The 25,689-nt window shown below is 37.8% G+C and overlaps 1 protein-coding gene across 1 annotated transcript; it reads right to left on the reverse strand.

The window, feature by feature from the left end:
- Window positions 1-14,913: 14,913 nt before the first annotated feature.
- COMMD2 (COMM domain containing 2) lies at window positions 14,914-25,460 on the reverse strand. Its single transcript, XM_063115475.1, has 5 exons — window positions 25,333-25,460; window positions 25,158-25,235; window positions 24,372-24,454; window positions 23,643-23,816; window positions 14,914-15,403 (listed from the first exon to the last, which is right to left on the reverse strand). The coding sequence occupies exons 1-5, from the start codon at window positions 25,430-25,432 to the stop codon at window positions 15,206-15,208; spliced, it is 633 nt and encodes a 210-aa protein (XP_062971545.1). The 5' UTR covers window positions 25,433-25,460; the 3' UTR covers window positions 14,914-15,205.
- Between the last annotated feature and the right edge of the window lie 229 nt (window positions 25,461-25,689).

Below are 25,689 nucleotides of genomic sequence, written 5' to 3' on the forward strand. Positions count from 1 at the left end.
TGGCTACTGCAAATAATGCTGCTCTGAACATGGGTGTACAATATCTGTTTGAGTTCTTGCTGTCAATTCTTTTGGGAATATATCTAGAAATGGAATTGCTAGATCATATGGTAATTCTATGTTTAATTTTTTCGAGGAACTGCCATACTATTTTTCACAGCAGCTGTACCATTTTACATTCCCCGCAACAGTGCACAAGGGTTCCATTTCTCCACATCCTTGCAAACACTTATCTTCTATTGTTTTGATAGTAGACATCCTAAAGGTATCAGGTGGTATTTCACTATAGATTTTTTTTTTTTTTTGCAGCTGTCCAGTATGAGGATCCAAACCCTTGATCTTGATGTTACAATACTGAGCTCTAACCAACTGAGCTAACCAGTTAGCCCTGGTATCATCTCACTGTACTTTTGATTTGAATTTCCCTAATGATTAGTGATATTGAACATCTTTTCATATGTTGATTGGCCATTTGTATATCTTTTTTGAAGAAATGTCTATTCAAATGCTTTGCCTATTTTTTAATTGGATTGTTTGAACTTTTGTTGTTGAGTTTTAGGTGTTCTCTATTTATCCTAAATATTAATCCTTTATCAGATATATGATTTGCAAATATATTCTCCCATTCTGTGGGTTGCTTTTTTACTCTGTTGATAGTGACTTTTGATACACAAAATTTAAAAATTTTTATGGTTTGTCTATTTTTTTTCTTTTGTTGCCTGTGCTTTGGTGTTATTATAAGAAATTGCAAAGTTTAATTTTGTGAAGCTTTTGCCCTATTTTAGGTCTTATTTTAGTCCATGGATCCATTTTGAGTTAAATTTTGTATATGGTGTTAGGTAAAGTTTCATCTTCATTCTTTTGCATGTAGATATCTAGTTTTCCCAGCACCATTTGTTGAAAAAAAACATCATTTTCCCATTGAATGATTCTGGCCCTGTTGTCAAAAATCATTTGATCATATATGTGAGGTTTATTTCTGGATTCTCTATTCTATTCTATTGGTTTATATGTTTGCCTTTATGCCATTACCACATTGTCTTAATTACTGTTGCTTTATAATAAGCTTTGAAATCAGGATGTGTGAGTCCTCTAGCTTTGTTTTTCCTTTTCAGGATTATTTTGGCTACTCAGGGTTCCTTGAGATTCCATATAAATGTTAGAATTGCTTTTTCTATTTCTGGAAAAAAACTCAGTAGGATTTTTATTGGGATTGCACTAAATCTGTAGATTGCTTTGGGTAGTATTGACATCCTAACAATTTTAACTCTTTCATGAAATGTTTCCAATATAGAAATCTTGTTTTTCAGTGTACAGATCTTCTACCTCCTTGGTTAAGTTAATTCCTAAGTATTTTATTATTTTTGATGCTATTATAAGTAGAATTGTTTTAATTTCCTTTTCAAACTGTTTATTGTTATTGTATATAAATGCAACTGATTTTTGTGTGTTGACTTTGTATCCTATTACTTTGCTGAATTTGTTTATTAGTTCTAACAGTTTTTGTGGGGAATCTTTAGAGTTTTCTACATGTAAGATCATGTCATCTGCAAACAGAGATAAATTTACTTCTTCCTTTCCAACTTGGATGCCTTTCATTTCTGTTTCTTACCTAATTGCTCTGGCTAGTAATTCCAGTATTATGTTGAATAGAAGTGGTGAAAGTAATTACATTCCCCATTATGTATGATGTTTGCTGTGGGTTATTCACAGACAGCTTTTATTATGTTGGGATAGTTTCTTTCTATTCCTAGTTTGTTGAATGTTTTTACTATGAAAGTATGTTGAATTGTGTCAAATGCTTTTTCCGCATCAATTGAGATGATCATGTGATTGTTTTCCTTCATTCTATTAATGTTCAAGATGAGGACCAAGCCTGCACATCTTTCCTGGAGTCCTCAGACTGGCTCTTCATTTCCCATGAATGATCCCTTAAATAACAGCACACATGACATACCCCTAACAACAAGAGAAACTGTACTGGAGTAATGCAGCCTAATCCTATACTCAGCAAGACTTACATTACTGTAAGGAAACTGTGATCTGAAGGAATGCAAGGCTTCTAACCAGTGACCACTTTCACATCACCAGCTAGAATAAGCTTAGTCCTCAACTCAAAAATCTCTCAGAAATGATGACTGAAATTTGATGCAAAATTATATAGGAGTGGCAAAGTGGGTGGAGGTTTTGATAAAACAAAATTGGCCATGAATTGAGTGGTATTGAAACTAAGTGATAGGTACATGATGGTTTATTATACTATCTATCTACTTTTGTGTAAGTTTGAGATCTTCTGTAGTTAAAAACAAAACAGTTCCTTCTCTGCAAAGGCTTTTGATGTTTACATCACTAAAAGATGCCTCATTGTGGTTTTCCAGAATAACGGATCTTACAGCCCTATAGATGAATTAAGTCTCTACCTCTTGTGAATAAGCTTCTTCCCTCCCTTCACAAATGATTCCAGAGATTTTAGGGCCAATATTTACTCAAAGCTCACATTCTAGTGACAAAGTTCTTCCTCACCACAAGTCTTTTCTTCAAGGGAACTTTTCATAATCAGTCCCAGAATGACATCACCTGGAGGTCTTGTTCTCCTTTCACTATTTCTAGAGATGTCTGCCATCTTGTTAGGTATATATCCTGAGGATTCAGTTCCTGCTTTTCTAGATGATAAAAGAAATTCTACTTGTGCTATTTTATGCCTTTTTAATTTTTTTTATTTTTAAGGATGTTATTGGTACAATTTGATGAAAAGGAGTCTGGAGAGGGTATCCTGAAGAATGACTGGCTGGCTAGCAGGACAGGATAACATCTCTGGTTTTAGCAAGATTTATGGCAGGAGCCTTTTTCTGGAATGTGGTACTCAGCTTTATTAACTCAGGAACTTAATGTTAGCACACATAGACACAATGGGACTCTAAGGGTTGATGAATGCCAATTAGTTAACTTGCAACAGAAAACATAACTACAAGCAGGCTCCAAATTCATGTTTGCTGGTTAGCACATATTCTGTCTATGGGGAACTTTTTATGCAAGCCAAATTATAATCAGAAGAGTATTTGGTGAGAGCAAGCTCTAGAGTAGTGAGCTTTCAATTAGGGAGAGTTGTCATTCTCTGGGGGATAGGTAGGGGGAATGGGCTTTTAGGGGAATTTGTGTGTATGTGGTGTTTTTACCTTTTTTTAGTATATGTAATTAGAAAGGCATATCCAATATTATAATTCGACATTATTTTTTGAGACAAAATTGAAATCTTATTGCTTTCATAATGAAAATTATAAAAAGTAAAGCTCAGCAAAATTTTCCTGGCTGGTAACTCTGCTGGGAGGGTGAGAGTACAAATCAGATTCCAGATGATTTATCTTTTATTTTCCAAATGAGGCAAGAAAACATTGTTTACTGAGGCACTAAACAAAAGCCATATATGAGGGAACTTACATTTTCAGGGTTTAAATCAAATTTTCTGTTCTCAATTTTTCTCATTAGACAGTGTTGTGATGAATATAATATTTAGTCACTAACTGTGGGAATTGATGTAGAAATTATCTAGGTTACTTATTAAGTATCATGTAGGTTATGTTGTTTAGTATAGTACTGTAGAGTACTACTACAGTTTTGTGAGCAAATAGTGTAGCTAGCTCAAACCACTGTACAGTTACAGTAGATGTTTGATGGTCTCAGCATTGATTTTTCTCCCTTCCTTCATTGGGGATTGCTGTGGTTCCTATTCTAGCATATTCTAACCCCTTGAACTCAGCAATTGGTTTGTAACCTAAAACAGTCTGATCAGAGTAAAGCCAAGATTTTTTGAATAATGATAACAAGACAAAGATGGGCTCATTTTCCAGGTGCCTTTAGAGGGCCTAAATTAGCAGAAAGCCAACTCCAACAAAGACAAATAGGAGAAATAGAAAGATATGAGGTCACTGGGGCATTGCTAGGCCACTGGATCAAGTTTGCCTGAAACCAGCACTCAAATTAGAGAACGTTGGCATTATTCATCCAGCCCGTAGCCCATTTAATGCTCCGGTATGGCCAGTGAAAAAACCTGATGGCACCTGGAGAAGGACTGTGGATTACCGAGAACTAAACAAAGTAGTGCCTCCTTTGCATGCAGCTGTGCCTTTGGTTCACAACTTGATGGATCAGCTGACGACTCAGCTGGGAACTTATCATTATGTACTGGACCTTGCAAATGCTTTTTTCTCTATTCCAATCTTGGCTGATAGCCAAGATCAGTTTGCCTTCACCTGGGAAGGGAGGCAGTGGACCTTTCAAGTATTGCCCCAAGGTTATCTGCACAGCCCAACCATCTGTCATAGTTTAATGGCTGAGGACCTAGCCAAGTGGAATAGGCACAGCATGGCTATGGCTACAGTGTTTCACTACATTGATGATGTGTTACTAACCTCTGATTCTCTTGCAGATTTAACCCAGGCAGCTCCGACGCTGCTAAGTCATTTGTAACAATATGGGTGGGCCGTGAACATAGCCAAAGTGCCAGGACCTGGGCTGTGTGTCAAATTCTTGGGAGTGGTCTGGTTGGGTATGATGAGACTCGTCATCCCAGAAGCTATTATAGATAAGATACAGGCACACCTGTGACCCACAACAGTAGCTCAGCTACAGACATATTTGGGACTTCTGGGGTTTGGAGAGCTTTTGTACCCCATATGACCCAAATGGCATGCCTACTGTATGCATTAACAAAGAAAGGAGCCCCCTGGGATTGGACTGAGGAAGTAGAATGGGCTTACCAGGCTGCAAAGAGGGCAATACAGCAAGTGCAGGCTTTACAAGTGGCTGGTGCCACTAAGCCTTTTGAATTAGACATACACATAACCCAAGAAGGGTTAGGATGGGGTTTGTGTCAGACACAAGACCAATTCCGAACACCTGTAGGATTCTGGTCTCAGCTCTGGAAGGGTGCTGAAGTGCATTTTTCTCTAATAGAAAAACAGTTAGCAGCTGTGTATTTTGCCTTGGCCACTGAGGCTATTACAGTAACTGCCAAAGTCCTAGTAAGGATGACATACCCCATACTAGGTTGGCTGCACACATAGGCAACCACCCCTAAAATGGGCATAGCTCAGAGTCCCACTCTGTCTAACTGGGGAGCATATATAGAACAAATCAGGACTGTGTCAAAGAGTCCTCTATCCAAAGAGTTGCAAACTGTGCTAGGCCCAGTAGAGGTTGTGGAGGAAACTTTGACACAACCCTTATGGATGGAGGTGGAGACCACATCTTTCCATGATGGACAGGGACCTATCACAGAGCAAACTTGATACACAGCTGGCTCTAGCATGGGACCCTCAGCATCGTGGATAGCTCTTGCCATCCAGCCCTTAACAGATACCATGTGGTATGAAAATGGCACAGGGCAAAGCAGTCAATGGGCTGAACTGAGAGCAGTATGGATGGTGATAAAAAATGAGCCTGGGCCATTAACCATCTGTACTGACAGCTGGGCTGTGTACAAAGGTTTAACCCTTTGGATCTCTACTTGGAAATATCAGAGGTAGATGGTAGGCCACTTACCCCTGTGGGGACAAGCCATGTGGCAAAATTTATGGGAATGAGGCCATGAGAAAGAAGTAACTCTTCTTCATGTCACAGGACACTTCCCCTTAGCCAGTCCGGGCACTGACAAGGCTGATGCCTTGGCTAAGGTAAGATGCCTGGAGAGAGCCCCAGCCGCTGACATAGCCCAGTGGTTACATTGACGAATGCAGCATGCTGGCAGCAAAACCATGTGGATGATGGCTCAAAGATGGGCCCTGCCTATAAAATGGGAAGATGTAGTGAACGCGTGTCATGTTTGCCTGGTATGTACTCAAGACAGTCCACACCCCCAGCGGGTGCCCCATACAGATGAGCAAATAACTCAAGGGAGGGTGCCCTTGACTTAATGGCAAGTGGACTTTTTCAGATCACTGCCCAGGTCAGCGAATTCCAGATACATCTTCATGGCTGTTGATATGGCTACTGGTCTGTTTGTATGGCCTTGTAAGACCCCAGACCAGTGTGTGGCTGCAGGCACCAACATACATTCGTGTGGCCAATGTGTTGGCTTGCTGAATATGCCCTGAACTTCCCATCAGTATGGCTACAGGATTCCCATGCAAAATCACCCCAATGATGACTACTAACCAGACATGTGCAGCTAATAGTTAAAAGGATAGAACTACAGGATAAGCCTCAAGGCATATTGAACAGACAATAGGTTATATGAATGTAAGGATCATTTATCCTCGCTAAGGGACCATCACAGAAGATTTTGAATGTGTAGATTGTACGTTGAGGGACCCTGAAGGGGTGGATTGTAGGGAAAATATAGGAAAATGGTCAGGGCCCCTCAGATGTTCAGAATCTTGCTGAACATTTGATGTAAATATCCATGTACACCCAGGTGTTCCTGGGTTACTATCTAATGTAATTGTATATGGGCACCTGGGTGTCCTGGGTTATGGACCTAAGTATAAAGGACTAATGGCTCTGATACACAGCGTTTCTGAGGATGCTCTGGGAGGCCACTAGGGCGGCTGGTCCTAGCTCTGAATAAAGCCTATTAATTTTTTACCCACAGCTCCCGGGATCTTTCCTTATTACCTAGCTCACAGACCTGCGTGTGAAGGGTTTGTGACCCAGTCTGTACAATGGGCTTGAGGGGTCTGTGAGCCCTAGCCTTAGCAATACAGAGTCGCAGTGACAAACACCAAGGATACAGGGGAAAACAAGAAAAACACAGTTCTTATAGTTCAGGAAAAACAGAAAATTTATCTAGTAATTACAACAAAATCTTATGAATCTACCGTAAGGGCAACATGGGGCACTATGTGCACAGAGCAGGGGCTTCCAACATCCTGGAAGAAATGACGTTTAAGTTGAAACAAGAGGAATGCATATGAGTTAACTTGGTAGATGATGCGGGAGAGTCCAGACAATAGAAGCATCAAGTTCAGTGTCACAAAAGTGAGGGAACAAGAAGAACATAGCAAGAGAAAGGGAGAATACTAGAGATGAGGCTGGAGATAAAGGCAGAAGCCAGATTATGAAAGACTTTAAACCACATTAAGAAGTTTGGACTTTATCCCAAAAGCAATGCAAATCAGCTGAAGAGTTTTGAGCATCTAAAGGATGATTTCTCTCTTTGGAAGATAATTCTGGCTGTTGGGAGGGTGGGGAGAGGGGGCTTCATAAAAAAGAGGGAGACCAGCTGACTGGAGGCAGATATGGTAACCCAGGCATGAGACAATGGTGGACCAATGAGCCCAGGGACAATGAGGAGAAGCAGAGTACTTTGAAACATATTCAGGAAAGTAGAATTGACAGGACTTGGTAAATGAACAGCTGTGGTGAGTAGAGAGAAGCCAAGAGTGACACGTCTCTAGTTTGAGCAACTGTGTGGATAATGATGCCATTTCTTGAATAGAGAACACTGGAGGAAGAACAAGTTTGTAGGAGATGAATTTTGTTCATCTTGAGTATGAAGTACCTGCTAGACATCTAAAAGCAGATAAATGGTAGTTACATGTGTCTCAAACTTAGGAGAGCAATATGGGCTAGAGATCTATAGCTGATAGTAATTAGCAAATTGATGGGAGCTAAAGTCTAGGGAATGAACCAAATTACCTGGTATAAGTCTGTGGAGAGAAATGGCTTAGAACAAAGCCCTGTGTAACACTTAGAATCAAGAATAGTATAGAGGAGAGTCCTGCAAAGAAGAGTGAGAACACAACACTAGAGACATAGGATACAAAACATGTTTGATAAAAAGAAAACAAGCAAAAATAAAAGGATGGGGAAGGATATATTTTTAGATAGAGTGATCAATCATTTCAAATGCAGCTGAAACATCTAGTAAAATGAGGACTGAAAAGTGCATATTAGATTTAGCAAAATGAAAGGTCCTGGAAATGTTACCAGGAGTAGTTTGGGAAGGGAGGTGAACTTTTTTGAGAATTTACTGAAATGGAGAAGAGAGTGGGCAGTGACGGGGGAGGAATGTGGATCAAGGACTATTAAGATGAAATAGATTTGAAAATGCTTACTTTTTATGGAAAGAAATCAGGAGGATGGATAAGTAGAAGCTACAAAAGTGTCAGGATATTAAAAAAATGGGATCCAGAAACTTGAGGTTTGGATGCATCTTCTATTGGAGCAGGAGAGAAAGGGGAGTATCCTTGCAGGGAACAGTGAGGATTGTAGGTTTGGTGGCCAGCAGTGGAAAGAATTCCTATCTGATCACTTCTCTTTGTTCTGTGAAGAAGGAGACAGTCATCTACAGAGAATGAGAGGGGGTGGTGGGTGGGTCGGAGGCTTAAGGGGAGTGGAGAAGTTTTGAAATAGTTGTTGAAAACGGGAAACAGCTGACTAGGGAAACTAAGATAGCCTGGCAGCGTTAAGGGCTTAAATGAGATTGATGAGGATTAACGTATAAACTTGATAATCTGTGTGGTTCTGTGTATTTTCTCCTGTGGGGCTCAGCAGCCCATGAACAGAACATACTGTACATACTATTCACTCGTCACTCTCACTTATTCATTTCTTCACTAATTTGTTGAACTACTCTGTGCCAGGTACTATTGTAGGCAGTTTCATTTGATAACTTAATGTTTTATGTTTCTATCTTATTACTATAAGCAAACTGTAATATACTATAAGGATTACAGTGAAACCACCAGATTGTTAAATTTTAAGGAAATAAAATTTATAGATGATACAAAAAGCAAATACAAGGAATAGTACTGCATTAAAAGGAAAATGCCAATTAATCTTGTATGTTTTGAGTCTTCTCTCCCTAATTGCACTGTTGAGATCTTAACTATGAGTTTGTTGCAATCGACCTATATGCTTATCCTAAAATAATTGATACATGACAATCTGCAGAGCTGTTTTACAAAAATTCCATTTTATGAAATAAAGCATGCAATTAAAAAAAATTAATCTAATTGTCCTGTTAATACTTTTACAGCTTTTAGGGTTACTTAGACCCTAATTAAGGAGAGACTGAATTTACTGGACATGTATTGGGTACGCTGCAGAATCAAGGGGCTGCCCTAAGACCAAGTCCTTAAAAGCCAAGAATAGGAGCAACTTCCTGAGACTGTTTAACAGATCAAAACACATCTTGCAAGCTGACACTAAAATGAACTTGTGTCAACCATTCTGAGTTCTGGAGTTCAGAGTCCCAGGATAGAGATGTATGGCTCAGCGTGGAAAGTGGAGAGCATGGTCCCTTGTCTGACAGTCCCACCAAACTATATCCAATTGGGAAGAGATTATTCTCCAAATGTATATTGGAGTGCAATGACCAAAAGAGCAAAAATTGACCAGTGAAAAATGATAAGGTGCCTTCCTAGTGCCCCTGGTGAGAATTAATCACTTCCTCTCTTATACATGCAGTGCTCTTTATTCCTTGTAGCTCTTCATTTGCCTCACACACTCTGACTGAATCAGTGTTGTTTACGTACCTCTGCATTTCCTCCAGTAGCTCCTGAGCCCCTAAAGGCAGTGACTGCAGTAGCACTATCCTCTGAAGAACAATGTCATGGAGGAGATCGCCCAATGTGGCTTTTTCAAAATTAGTTTTGAAATATTCTTAGGAGTGAACATAAGCAAAGTAAATAACTTTTTCTCTATTTCACTACAACCAAAATTTTTTCTAAATGGCTTTTACTTTCCTAATTTGAAAAATACACAAAGTGAATATGGGAAGACATAAATCCTTAGTTGCTTTCCCTATCTTTTCTAAATCTATAAAATGCCCACAGAACATCTCTTATTTCAGTAGAAAAGCTTTTAGGTTAAAATAAGAAAGGATATAGTACTCAGATTAGTAAAATCTGATTTTCTTTAGGGCTGAGTTCAGCTAAGTCTCTTTAACAATTCATCTGACTTGCTACCTACTTAGCATAACTTTTGAATAAGACTAAAAGTAAAATACTCAGTCTACTGGAAAACAACTCTTCTAATAACTGGCTAAGAAGAAATTGCTCTTAGACTGTTCTGACTAGTATCTGGGAAGAGAATTCTAGAAAAATCATTGTAGAAAATGCATTTGTAAATTTATTAAAATTTCTTTTATGAACATAAAATGCAACAGATTAATTTCACAATTAGACAAGAAATAAGACTCAATAAATACTGTAAAAATGAGTATACATACAATGGAATATTATTCAGTCACAAAAAAGGCACAAAATATTGATGCATGCTACAATGTGGATGGAACCTGAAAACATCATGCTAAGTGTGTAGGGACCCAAATGCCCCAAGGGATCACACCGAGGAATGTAAGAACCCAAATGCCCCAAGGGATCACACCCTGATCCAATCAGCCTTCCCTAAAAGCCCTATATATATGTGTGTGTGCTGCCTAATAAACGGGCTCTCTACGGTGGATCGTCAACTGGTGTCGACTCTTCCTTTCAAAGTGAAAGATGCCAGACACAAAAGGCCATAAATTGTATAATCCCACTTACATGAAATGTCTATAATAGGCAAATCCATAGAAAGTAGATTAGTGGTTGCCAGGGGCTAGAAAAAGGGAAATATTAAGACTGACTGCTAATGACGACAGGTTTCTTTTGGGGATGATGAAAATGTTCTGCAATCAGACAGTAGTGATGATTACACAACTTTGTGGGCATGTTAAAAACCACTGAACTGTATACTTTGAAAGGGTAAATTTTATGTTACGTGAATTCTATCTCAATAAAAAATAATTTTAAAAAGGGAGGGAAAAGGCTTACTGAGAGGTTTGGCATGAAAAGAAACTGCTCTAAGGGCCTAAGAAAGGCATAGAATTTGGTATTTATTTCCCATCAAAGACAAAGGATAGAAGAAAAAAGCATAGAAAAGAATACTCAACAATTACATCCTTGAAAGCCTAAACATTAAAAAAAAAAAAAAAAAAAAAAAAAAGGTTTTAATTACATTGCTCATTCCATGAGATAATTCAATTTTGCCTTTTGGAAAAGTACATGCTCATTTTTTTTCAGGTACTAAAAAACATTGCCTGCAGCCTTTCTTTGGCTCTTCTTTTAGCCTACAAATTGTGCAACAATCTCAGCTGCAAATTAAGCAATTTTATTATGCTGCAGCTCTTAAACTCACTTGAGCTTTGTAAGAATTTATTTGGAATAAAATCATACAGTTTTCAGACCATGCCAGGAAATCATATCCTAACCACTGCACCAATGAAACTCAGACTTCCCTGGATTTTCTTTTCCTCATTCTCTGAATTTTAATCTGTGTGTTTTTAGTCTTTGAGTTAACTGAGAAGCCTTTTCGTTCTGTGAACTAAGCACATTCCTTCAAAACCACAGGCATCCACTTCTCATTGGATTTATAACAATCACAACATTGGCATGCAGGTAATAAAGAACTCAATTTGCTTTTCCCATCACACCTCTGGTTACCTCAGGGAACCCCACTTCAATGGAGAAAAAGTAAAGATAATTTCTGTCATCCTAACCATGTCTAAGTATTCCACAATATTCTGTAGTGATTTAACATTTCCTCTACACATTTCTACAGCTCTCCCCTTAAATCATATTAGTGTTTTGCCTTCCAGAAGAAGGTGGAGTTTCAAAGTAAAGCAGTTCCAGCAGATACCAGACCAGAGGAACCACCTTTCTTCAGAACGATCCCCTCAGGATATTCTTTTCTGCAGCCTAATGAGCTTAGGGATTAAACTATTTTAGAGGATGGGATGGTATGAGAGCATTCTAAACTCCGAGAAGATTATGACTTTATCTTTTGTTCAACACACTACATGGATCACTAAGCACTTAATAAATATTTAACAAAGCTGAATCTGTACTATGTAAAGAAAAGAGCTAGAAAAGTCTTCAAAATTTGCTTTGTTTTATTCTATCAATACAATGCCACACATAAGTGGGTGGATGGATTATGGCTCAGTGTGAAAGAGTAAAGAGTAAAAATATTAAGAATAAAAAAGGTAAAAAAACCTCATATGGATGGTGAGAAAGGGAAAAACCCTTTTTTCTGCATTGTTTCTCTTTTTAGCTGGTTGCTGGGCAGACTGTTCTGCAAGAGATGATATAATAACTGCATAGAAGAAAATGAAGTGTAGTCTTTGCAACTAAATGTCAATTAGGCTCAAACGCAATAAAAGAGCACAGCCTCTCACTCCAATGGTCATATTATTAGTAATTTTTCTTATGATAACAAACATAATTTGCAGTATAATCATAAAAAGGAATTCATCTTATAAAAAGTTGCTTGGGTTTAGAATGGCAACAACCTGAGTAAAAGCCAAGTTGTAGAATTCATAAATGTAGTCATCTGTATTCCCGATGTTCCTTTTTACTTTAAGTCCATTAATGAAATAAATTACTTTTCCTGTTTCTGCATTATAGTATGTAGAATCTTATGGACTCATGGCTATCAGACATATTTAAGTCATTTAAGGTCCTGGGCAGAGAGGAGCTATAAAAACATAAAAAGCTATTAATATTTAGTGATCAAATCTTTAAATATATATATTTTAATACCATAACATATATCATTGTTTTCTTGTCTCCATAGTATATAACGTTTTACAAAGCTGAAAAACAATGGGCTTATTCTGCTTTTATAATTAAAACATTATTTCCAAAGTTGGTAATGCTCTCTGAACTAGCCACATTAATGGTGGAGTTGGGCTTGTTTTGTTCTAAGGCAAGTATTTAAGTTTGAACATAACAGACATGGTGGTTTTAAAAGTGAACATATTTAAGTTAAAGGCAATAAAGTATGATAACCTTTCCACCAAAATATTTTTTATAGTTTGTGGAAAAAAGGAAAAGACATGAGAGAGTAACCTATGATAATAGAAACTCTGAAAGAGTAAGCTCAGGAGGGATTTAATCAAACACACATTTTTAAAAACAAGTACAGAGAAGAGTAAATTATAGCAGGACTTTAATATAGCAGCTGACAGAACTTCCTCATCATAAGGGCTATGAAAACTACAAAGAAGTATTATGTATTTTCTCTTGGAGAGTAAAAACAACAGATAATCACAGCTCTGTTCTGAGATGAGATGTTACTATTCTGGCTTTGAGACATGAAGGATATGACACTTAAGTCTAAACCTGCATCAGTCAATCTTGAAAAATCAGAATACTCATAATCCAAAACGTTTTAATAAAAATTTAGATAGTTACAGATGTAAAGGTACATTACTCAGAGTCAAGAAGCCTGGGTCAAACTGGATTGTAGAACAGTGACTGCATCTGCAGAAAATTCATATATAAGCTACAAAAAATATCAAATGTGCCATAAAACACATAAAGCAGGGGAGTCCATAAAGATGTGAATGTTTGAACAAGGAAAGGAGGAGGCTCATTTAATGTCCTGTACTAAAAGGTGAGCTCCAGATTCTTAAAGAAGGTAGGGAGCCTGCTCCCAACTCACTCTGGCCCCATAAGGTGAAGAAGGCAGAACATCACAGAAGAAATAACGATGTACAGAAAAAGGAGGCCAGGAGATTCTGATACAAAAAAACCCCAAAACCCAGAAAACTAGTGTTGGTTTTCTTGTTTTGATCAGGGTAAAAACAGTGGACAAAGAGGTAGAAGAAAGGATGCTCTGAGGGTACACAAGGCTATTATTCAGTCTTGGCTGGGGTCAGCCCTGTTTATCTTCCATCAGATGTGGACAAGTAAGGAGCCTCACTGAGCCATTTTCATCATATAAGCTTGGCAGGCATGTTGCTTTTAAACCCAATGACATATGCTACTATTTCATGTACTATATAAAGTTTCCTTTTGTTTGTGAGGTTATTAACATGAGAACTTCATTGATCAAGTTGTCACTATCATTAAAAATTATTTCTGATTATAGTTTGCTAATCTATGATAACATAGTTATTTTACAATTGCAGAACATGTACCTATAGGAAAAGGGTGGCTCAGACACCTGCAGGGGACAATGGGTGGCAATTTCAAGTGTGCTTTTCTCCCACTGGCCTCTGTTCCCTGCTAGGCTCTCTATCCTCTCTAAAGAGAAAGAAACATGATGTCACTCTGACTTGAAAACCTCTAATTCTTTGGAAGCAAAGTGTTGACAGGGCCTAGAGTGCAGCTTAAAGTTTCACGGTTCTAAAGGCCTTCTGGGGTTGTTCCATGGGGATAAGACTCTCAGAACAAGGCCCTGAATACACAGTTAAGACTAAACCCTCATTTCTACCCTTCCATACAAATTTTCTCCCTAAGACTGCCACTGTGTCTCTTCACTCTCTCAGGCTGACCTGACAAATGAGCCTCTGAGTTTTCTATGCCAGTACCTTTAGTTACCTACTAAAAAACAAAACAAAAATCAAGTTTGTAAGGAAAAGGAGATATTTGCTTGTAATGTAATAAACATGGCCTTCCTGTCCCCCCTTGAATAAAACTATAAAGTTTATTCAAATAAAATTATAAGAAGTGACTGTAATTCACATCTGGATAATCAAGAATTGATTGCATTCCTCCTGCATCCATTGTCTATAAATGTAAATGACAGCATGACTCTTAGATGCTTTGGGTATATGGGAAAAATCAGTCCTTGATAAAATGCAATATGATCACACAAGTTGAGTATTATTTAAGCCAATTAGTCATGACAACTCAAACTTAAGCAATATGGTAAATACTTATCATGTTCACATACAAAGAAAAATGCATACACTGCTTATAACAATATAGCATTTAAAAAAAAAATCATACTTTCAATTATTCTGTGGCTATTAATGTGGGATGCTTTTAAAACTCAAAAATATTGAACTACCTAGAAATATTCTGAATAGCAATAGTATTATGTTGTAAATTTTATTTTCAAATTTTGATCTATAAGAAAGAAGAAAACAATAAAGTTAAGCAGCCAAAAGAAATACCAAAAACAGAATAGTAATTCATATATACAGAAGATATGAACAGTATAGATGCTTCTCTAGTTGACTCAGTTATATTTAGACATTTAAAATACAAATACATTTTAATCTGTCAAGAAGCTGACCACATGTAGCACCAGGAAAGGAATTTTACTTTAGCTTCTGATCATGGCCTCAATATCTTGGAACAGGAAAAGAAATTTCATGGAATCTAGATGTATTTATCACCATCAATTAATACAAAATTAATTTTGAAAAGTAACTGCTGTATATCATAAATTCACAAATGACTCAAAAGGGATTAAAACCTTAAAACTGGTATTACTTGATATTGCGGACAACTCTCCTACAATGGTTTGTTTTCATCTCCTCCAACGCTTGTTCCAGTTGCTGAACCAAATGAAGCAGAGTTGCTGGATCTGTCTGCAGAACTTTGGTGTTGTGATCTCCATTCTGGTTAAGGTGTAGCTTTATAGTCACTGCTGGTTTAATTTGTTGCCTAAGACTTCTGCTTGCAAGCTTGATTTTCAATGGAATAAGAGCACAATAATTATTCAATAACCATGCTGAACACATAGTATTTATAATTATTTTACACCATACATAAAAATCAAATTTCAGATGAATCGCAGATTTCAAAATGAAAAGTAAACTTTAAAACCTTTGGAAAGAAAAAAAATGAAAATATATATGAAGCCTTATGGTATGGAAAGATTTCTTAAACCTGATATAAAAGTAACATACCATAAAGGCAAAAGTGATAAATTTAACTACGTTAAAATTAATAAATTTTCTTCATAGGATACCTAAAGATGGTTAAAAAAAAAAAATCTGTAAACAGAAGATACTTTACAACACACATATAACCAAAAAAAAGATTAGTATGCTGAACATATGATGAACTCCTTTGATTTCATAAGGAAAAAACCTCCCAAACCCAAGAGAAAAATGTACAGAGGATCTAAATAAGCATTTCACAAAAGAAGACAAATGGATAAACATAGAAAAATATGTTCAACTTTATCAGACATCACAAAAATGGCCAACAAAACAACGAGATATCATTTTAGATATATTAGACTAGCAAAAATTAAAAACTTGTCCATATCAAGCATTGCAAGGTACTTGTCCACTGGGGAGAGAGTGATGAAATAATATCCTTGGAAAACAATATATGCTACCAGCAGTTCTAGGTATATACTTTAAACTCTTGCACATATACACTTATTCATAACATTATTTGTTTCCAAGAGCCAAAAATTAGAAACATCTCAAGTATTCATTAATAATAGAATGGATAAACAGCATATTCATACAATAAGCTGCTTTACTAAACAGCAGTGAAAAGAAATGAATTATAGCAACATGAATTATTGTAGATGAAACATGAAAATGTTGACTCAAAAAAGCAAGTTCCAGAAGAACATGCAAATTTTAAAAATACACAGTTTAGTGACAAAAATATATGCAAAAAAACCTACAAAGAAAGTGTTAACAGAAAATTCAGGATAATGGGGGCTGGCCAGTTAGTTCAGTTGGTTAGAGTGTGGTGTTGTAACACCAAGGTCAAGGATTCAGATCCCCATATGGCCCAGCCACCAAAAACCAAACCAAACCAAACAAAAATTTAGGATAATGGTTTTTTCCATAGCTGGGAGAGGGTTACAACTGGGGGAAGACACTGATGATTCAAAGGCACTGATCTTGTTCTACTTGTTAAGTTTGGTGTTGGCTGTAGTGGTATTTGTTTTATTATTATTCTTTAAACTGGGCATCTAGAATTTTTTGTTTATATAACATATTCCAAAATTTTAAAAATAAGTACTATCACCATAAAACAAGCAACCCCAAAACTGTAAACAATGACCAACTTGAAAGTAATGGCATTCAATCGTAGCACAATTGTGATCTCTAAAGACTATTTTACATTAAAAGGAATCAGAACCACCTTGAAGTAACAGCTGATTCAAGGTCTGGGACAGGAACTGTACAAGATGAGCCTGAAACATCTTGTTATAAAAAAAAGCAAGGAAGTTATCAAAAACTACTGAAGTCATGTCAAAAGGACAGGAAGCCAACTTGAAAAGACCTCCAACTAAGTAACAAATCTAAACCTGAGATTTCAGGATTAATTAATACCACAACATAGAATATTCTAACTAATAACTTCTTCCAAATTGTTCTAGGTGGTCTGGGCTTCCAAAAGAACCCAAGATACTGGTTCAAGGCTGAAATTTAATGTCCCCAAATAATCTGGAAACAATAGGTCAATCCCTTTGGGTGAGTTAGTCCTCAAACATAAAATAGTTACTTGTAAGATAAAGTACCTCTTTAAGATCATTTCTCTACTACAGAAAATTATATATATGATGGATATGCAAACTATAAATATAACTAAAAATACTACTTATTCATCCAATTACACACTGTTTATATTTGTTTTTTCATTTACATCTGCACTGACAAACAAAAATAGAATGTACCAGGGTACTTCAAAAAGTTTGTGGAAAAACAGAATTGAAAACAAGAAAAACAAGTCTTTCCATGAACTTTTTGAAGTACCCTCATATCTTGGAGTGTAATGAAGCCATGAATTTTTGTTGAAAGACCTAAAGTCACTCAGTCTATGCACTAATTTTTAGATAACCTATCTAAATTAAAAATCTTTACAGATAAATATCTATAGCATTCCTTAAAAAATTCTAGAAATGAGACTATATAAGATACCTAACAAATACCCAATAAGATGTAATCAGACCTAATTTTTTCTCAGAAAGAAGTTGAACAGCACTCAGTACTAGAGGATAAAGAACAGTAGCCCACAAAGTTCTTGATATGAACTTATTTTTTAATGGGAATAAAATTCTGTTTACCTCCCTGTAAACATAACAACAATAACATCAACTTTAAAATGTCATAATGTCAATGCAAATTAGAAAAAAATTTTTTTAGCTGAAGGGCTAAATCTCAAGGCACTGAAGAGAGTATGCTGGCAAAAAACATTGGAAACAGGATACATAAATTATGTTTCACTTAGCTAAAGTTCCTAAAAGAATTCAGCCCTCTATTTGGTCTCAGCAAACAATATGTGGGTAGGACAGGAAAAGACTGTTTTGATGCAGTTGGAGATAGACCAGCCTTAAAAGTAACATCCTCCTGTACCAGTCTCAAATGCATTCAATTTACTAATGCTGGGGCTGGTTGGTTAGCTCAGCTAGTTAGACTGTGTAACACCAAGGTCAAGGGTTTAGATCCCCATATCAGCCGGCTGCCAAAAAAAAAACCAAAACAGAAAACAATTTACTGATGCTATTAACAAGGGCATCAACTGTGCTGGTAATTTAAGTCTGGGGAAATAATCCTACTAGAAACTATACTATGATGATTAATTTGTTTCCCATAAGCAACTGCACAATAATTAGATGGTAATTGTCCATTCCCTACCAGTCTCTATGACAAGTCAGTTACTCAAAAATGAGAGGTAGTATATCCTGTTACTAGTTTCCTAGCCACTTAGCTGGTCTCATCTGACTTGCCATCCTCCCATAAACAGAAGAATCAACCAGAGTTAAAATCCTCTACAATAGTTTCAGCTAATGAGCTCAGGAACTCAATTAGTTCTGAGTGCTTTTTTAGCCCTTCACCATAAGTGGAACATTTATTTAGTGTACTCGCAACCTTAAATTGTAGTAGTCCTGCAGTATTGCAGCAATTCGAACTCATTTCATTGGGTAAATGAGCTCCCTTAAGTTTAATTTTAGAAAATTAGGAAATTCTTAATTTCTAACTTCTAGAAATGTCTTCATAATGGAAAAACTCAAAGTAAATCAATAAAGCCCAAAAAAGACCGTTAAGGTCTTCTGGGCCCCAAAAGTCAGAGGACAGCCCCACACAAGAGAGAAGTAAACTAAGATAAACTACTGCCAAACCACATAAGCATGACCATCCCCACATCTCCACCTGGTTATAAAGAAACGACATAAATATAAAGGATTAACCAGGGTCATCTCCTCCACATGATCCCTGAATGACTTGCTGCTTGTGATGTCCCTCAGAACATGAACTGTGTCTGGTCTTTTGTTGTATCCATAATACCTGGCACATGTTAAGTGTACAAGAAATGTTTGATAAATAATTTAAGAATCTGCTATGTCCCCCCTGTCCCATCCACTCTTTCTAATCAGCACTGAAGCCTATTATGTGTCAGGTATTATGCTGAGGACACAGGAGTAAACGACATAACCTGTCATCATGGAGCCCACAGTCTGGTTTATACCATATCCTTTGTTCAAGCTTAGTCAAGCACTTCATCACACTTGATTGTAATTGCTCATTTTTGTTTTATTTTTTGATCTCCTTCTGTAAGATTGTGAGGACTTAAAGGCAAGTATTATGGTCCTTTCATTGCTATGTCCACAAGGCCTGGCACACACCAGACATTCAATGAATGGTTTGATGACTGAACAGATGTATAGAACCATGAATGGATGAATGGGACATAAGAAGTTATGTTTTCTATGGGTACCTACACATACCTAAGGATGCTCATGACAATGGAATACCCTCTTTCTCTAAGCCAGCCATCCCATCCCAAGTGTAAAACTTGATGACGTAGTATGACATGTGCATTTGTCTTCTGACCAAATCCTAAGGCTTTGGGATTTAGTCAGAAGTCTTCTCAACTCTGACACCCTACATGATCCCTCCATTCTTAAATGTTGTTCTTTCAGTGACACTGTGTTGTGCCTAGCTGGTTGTTAGGCACAACCTAACACTGGTTATTATTTCCTGAATAATGTTTTCCTGGAATAATATTTTCCAGTGTTATTAATAATAATACTGGTTGTTATTTCCTGAAACCACACTTAGTTTAATCGCTGGCTTTACTTTCTATTAACCATAAGTAACCAGTAAGATTTGGTACAGCCATCAGAGAAATCATTCTCATTTGTGGTTTGATCTAATCTTGCCTGCAAGTTCTAGGCCCATGTCCTCAGCTACTACAGAGATTAAAATTTATATAAACTATCATCACCTTAAATTCAATGTATCTTGAACTTATTAATGGCATGTAGAAATGTGGCTCTAGTGTTGCCTGGACTTCTAATTTTTCAAGAGTTTGGAGAAATTATAATTTTGATGTGAAATCTACCAATTTTTTTCAGTGGAAGGGAAGAGATCAGATTGCGGATATCTTTTCGAGGAAGAAACTGATTTACAGATGGATTAGACAAAAGGTAAGAGGAGGACTTGCTGTGGTTTGAATGCCCCTGCAAGCTCATGTTGGATCTTAACCCCCAATATGGTGGTAGAAGGTGGGGCTTCTGAGAACTGATTGGATCATGAGGACAGTGCTCTTGTGAATGGATTATTTATGGGGCAAAAGGTAGATGATTTAATGGATTGTCATGGGCATGGTTCTGATGGCTTTATAAGGAGAACAAGTGAGGTTAGCTCTTTTGCTCATGCCGTTCTTGTCATGTAATACCCTGCATTGCCACAGGACCCTATACAGAATTCCCACCTAGAATTCCCTCACCAGAAGGCCCTCTGGACCATGGACTTCTCAGCCTTCAAACTGTAAGAAACAAATTTCATTTCTTTATAAATTACCCAGTTTCAGGTATTCTGTTATAAGCAACAGAAAAGGACTAACACAGGAACCAAGGATGATTCCAAGTGTTTCGGGCCTGAGCAATTCAAAGAACAGACTCACTGTCTACTGAGACGGGGGAGACTATGGAAGGGGCAGTGTGGGGAGGGAGGAGTGAGGAATGTATGATTCAGTGTTGGATACACTGCATTTGAATGTTTATCAAACACCCAAGGGGAGATGTCAAGTTGGCTTCAAGTGTATGACTCTGTAGTTTGGGGCATAGGCCTAGGCTAAAGATATAAATTTGGGAATCCTGAGTATACAGGGAGTATTTAAAGCCGTCAAATAAGATGAGGTTAGCTAGGGAATACAAGTGGAAAAGGTATGAAGACTGAGAATTGACCTTTGGGGCATTCCAATGTTTAAAAGTTGATGAGATGAGAGTGAATCATCAAAGGAGACTGAGAAGGAGGGGCCTGTGAGGATGGATGAGAACCAAAGGGAGTAATTTCCCAGAAAGCAACTGAAGAAAGTATTTCAAGTAGGATGATGAACTGTGATAAATGCTGCTAAAAATAGAATGGCAGAAAGACTAAAAAAGTGATAAACTTGATTAAGTTATGCTAGGAGAGTGGTTATGATGAAGCCTCATTAGAGTGGGTTCGAGAGAGAATCAGTATAGATAGAGAAATAACTCTTCCAAGTTTTGGTGAAAAGGGAAGCAAAAAATGGGGTGACAGTAGGAGGGTTATATGGATAGGACTGGATTTCTGACTGTGTACTGAAGGGAATGATTCAGTACAGAGGCAAATAAAGTATCGTGTAAGAAAGAGAGGGAACAATTGCTGGAACTAAGTCCTCATGGGCATATAGGAATGGACTAATGTGTACAAGGGAAGAGCTTGCCTACAGAGAGATAGGAGCATGGACACTTCATCAAGAACAACAGGAGAGAAGGCAGAGCAAGCAGGTACTGATGTGGGCAGGTTGGCAGATGTAGCAGCGGGAGCACGTGAGAGTTCTCTTCTGATTGCTTCTCCTTTCTTAGTCAAACAGGAAGCAAAGTCAACAGCTAAGAGTGTGAAGCATGGCGGAAATATTGAAGCTTTGAAGAAAGACAATATATAAGATAAGCATAGTCCCCACTATTCAGAGTTTATACTTTACTGAGGAAATCAGTTATGTATGCATGAGATGACTTGCCAAAAAAAGAAACACAAGTGCCATGCAAAAGAAAACACAGATGCCACCAAGATTTAACTGTATCTAGCAGTACAGGAAATTTCTCCCAGAGGGAGGGAGGCATTATTTAAAGCAGAGGCCAGCAAACTTTTTCTGTAAAGAGCCAAATGATAAATATTTTAGGCTTTGTAGACCATACAGTTTCTGGCACAACTACTTAACCCTTCCCTTATACTTTGAAAGTAGCCACAGATAATAAGTAAACAAATGAGCAAGTCCCAATAAAACTTTATTTACAGAAACAAGCAGCAAGCCAGATTTGGCCCATAAGCCATAGTTTGCTGTGCCCTAATTTAAACTAAGACTTAAAAGGATAAGAAAGAGTAAAGTCAAGAGATAGTGGCAAGGCAGAAAAAGCATTTCATATAGATGGGAAAAAAAAGTGTAAAGGCCTGAAGTTCTCCACACTTCTAATTCCCACTTTCACTCTGATCTGCCCAAGGATGCTAGACCAACTTTCCTAAATGACTGCTTTAATGTTACTCTCAAGGGTAACACTAAATGAGTGAATAGAGAAAACCAAGGTTAATATTCTGGATCTACAAGGGCTTCCTATTGTCTGTTATGTCAGGTCTAAGCTCCTCTAACTAAATTTCTGTAACCTATTTTGACCACCTTGCTTCCATTCAAATCAGGAAGAATCGACCATAACAGTGGTTCATAAACTTTATCACACATTAGAATTGGCTGGGTGAAAGTGGAGCTTTCAAAAATCCTAATGCCCAGGCCAAACCCCATACCAATAAATCAGAATCTCTGGGCGTGGAACAGACGTCAAAAATTTTTTTAAAACTTCCTGGGTTATTCCAATAAGTCAAGTTTGAGAACTAGTGCACTGTACCACATAGTTATATGCTCATTCCCATACCCATGTGGGCCTTTAAAACTTATGCTGCCTCCTCTGCCAAGAATATTTACCCTGGTTTTCTCTATTCATTCATCTTTCTGAAATTTCACCTTTTGTTGACACTTTTCTGGATCATGCCAGCACACACGGAACTACATGAGTACTTTTTTCAAACACTCAGTAGGCACCTTCATTTATACAACTGCATTCTTGTTTCCTCTCCAGAATCTTATTTTATAACTATCTTTAATTACTAATTATCTTGAGAACACCTAATATTCCTAACTAGATAACATCTTTTCCAGCTGAGAAAGTATCTTAACACTTCTTTTCGGTCCTAAAGCATTTAATACAGCTCTAATCAGCAAATGAATGACATTCAGTAAACATCTATTCACTCATCTCTTACTGTTTAATAAAGGGCTACATGCAATGGTCCAAAAACTCTCTTTTGCTTATTTACGTGGCTTTAGAAACAACTGAAAGATGAATCTCACAAAAATAACATTGTGTAAAAGAAGCCAGACACAAAAGAATATTTATCAATCATTCCATATACAGAAAGCTAAAAAGCAGGCAAAAGTGATGTATGTGTTTGAAGTCAGGATGCTGGTTACCTCTGGAAAAGGGGAAAGGGGCAGTAATTGGTAGGAGACAAGGATGATGTGTCTGGGGTGCCCATCATGATTAAGTGTCAGTTTTGTGGGTGTTTTCATCATGTAATAATTCATTGAGCTGTATAATGACCTGTGCACTTTCCTATATGTGTGTTATATTTACAGAGAAAAGTTTCTAAAATCTAAGCACCATCTAAAAAATCTGCATAATCATGTCTTTTCCCAAAATAACCAATTTTTTACAAACTTTGCAAATTAAACTGATTTGAACACATTTAAAATAAAAGAAAATGATTTATTTGTGAAACAGTCTGAAAACGAACACTAAAAAACCAAAGTCTGAAATCAGAGCTTGTTTAAGATGGTAAAGAATACAAAAAGCAAGAAACAAATCTAAAATAATTCTTATATTCTATGTCAGGTTAAAAAAAAAAGAAAAGAAAAAAAAAGCCATACCTGTACATCTAGTCGCCATTCAAGGCTGTGGTAACTGGGAAGGTCGGGTGCCAGTTCACTCAGAATAGTCCTGATCTCCCTTCTGTTGTCCAGATAAAGCTGAAGCAACAATTTGTTCAATTCTTCAGAGAATCCCAGAACAAAAACAGAGTCTTGGAAATCCAGTTCAGAAATCTAAAAGCAAATTGAGTTTAACAGAATATCAAAATCTATCTTTGTCTAGTAAATGCTAAAACACTTGTACATACAAAAGAATATGATATCCCCTAATTCCTTGCTGTTTAGTAAAAGAAACATTCCTTATAGTTAAAGACAACCATTGCTCACTACTCTAAAATCTGAGTTACTAATACATAAAAATACTTTATTGAAGTATAAAAAGGAAAGAATTGTTAAGATGCCCAGTTTTCCTTCCTATTCTCCATCAATCCAGATGCTGCTGATATAGAAAAAAATAAATCATTTGATTCTCCCTCCTCCTAGGATACAGACTATGGCATATGCTTTAACAACATGTAGAATTAGAGGCAACTCTAATTTATACAAGTAAGAGGTATTCATACTAGCAGGTAATGTTACAGTCATACTATTAGGTATGTTTTTACAAAATCAATTATAAATCATTCAATTACTACAATATGCAGGTACCTGCCAGGACTATTATGTAGAGTACACTGGACCTTTCTTAAGAATCCAGGTAATACAAAAACAGTCCACAGAAGCCCTTACCATGAGCTTTGAGCTTTCAGTGAGGAGATATGTTAACCCTTCCACACCATGCTGGACAGTGTCGCTACTCACATTGAGTTTTCCTGAGAAAGATGCAAAATGAGCAAATAAATTACTGTGTGATATTTATGCTTCCGCTCAATTACCCTTTGATTCAAACTGTTAATTAAAAATAAATATTATCCATTATTCCATGTTTTCAAATACTGCAATGAAAAACAATAAGTTGGCCAGCACCTCCTGTTCCTTCTCACTCCACTCCCAGCCAGAAGCCTGCAGTATTTCCCGCCACGTATCTTCCTAACAAAACGCAGACTCGTGGAGACTAGTACCAGGCGCACAGCCCTTCTCTTGAACGCACAGCTCCTTCAAGCTTGGCAGAAGAGGAACTCGATAGAGACTGACTTAATCTCAGACACTGCTCCTCATCCAGTGAGAAAACAACACTTCAGCAAAAGCAGATGTCTGAACAACTAATGATAACTAAACACTTGCATGTTTACAGCTGACCCAGCTATTCCACGAATGTTGGTATATTAAGCATCACAGTATTTCTGAAAGGCAGGCGGTATTGTGTCCATTTTACACATGAAGACACTGATTTAATAGAAGCTTTACAAATCTCACAGCTACTTATGGGAAGGGCAGGATTCAAGCCCTGACTGAAAAGGTCTGCTGATTTTACTCTATTGCAAAGGGAACAAGATCCTAGAAATAGCAATAATTCCTTTCTCTCCCGGGCGACAGGGAATGGCCCGTACTTCCCGGTTCCCCTCCAGTTCTTACTGGCGGCGCCTTCGTAGATCTTAGGGTTCGAGCCTCGCCTCAGGAACTCCACCGCAATCCGCCCAAACTCGGCAACCACTGCAATGCAAATCAGGAGACCGTGAGCTCGGCGCTCTCCCCTGGGCGCCCTCCCCAGCCCACGGAACACCGCCCGTGCGCCGGCGTGCCCCCTGACCTGCGCTGTCCACTTGGGGCAGGAAGGCTAGATGCTCCCTATGCTCCTCCGACAAGTCTAGCAGCATCTTCGCTGGCAGGCAGTTTTCACCCGCCAGCATTGACCCCGCCCTCGCCACTTCCGGCGCCCGTGTCCAGGCGCAAAGAGGCGCCGGCGTCGCAGCGCCCCGAGCTTTGAGTTCCGCCGTACGTCTGTTCTGCGCTCGGACGCCCCCTGCGGCTCACGCTGGCTGCAGCCGAGTCGGGGCGGGGCGGGGCGGCGCGGAACATTGTTCCGTTTGTAAATCATTCCGCAGAGATGTAGTGCGGGATTGCTGGGTGCTGGTGCTAGGCTCCGTGGGACATGAAAAGGTGTTTT

This window comes from Cynocephalus volans, chromosome 1 (genome assembly GCF_027409185.1).
Source record: "Cynocephalus volans isolate mCynVol1 chromosome 1, mCynVol1.pri, whole genome shotgun sequence".
Lineage (NCBI taxonomy): Eukaryota > Metazoa > Chordata > Mammalia > Dermoptera > Cynocephalidae > Cynocephalus > Cynocephalus volans.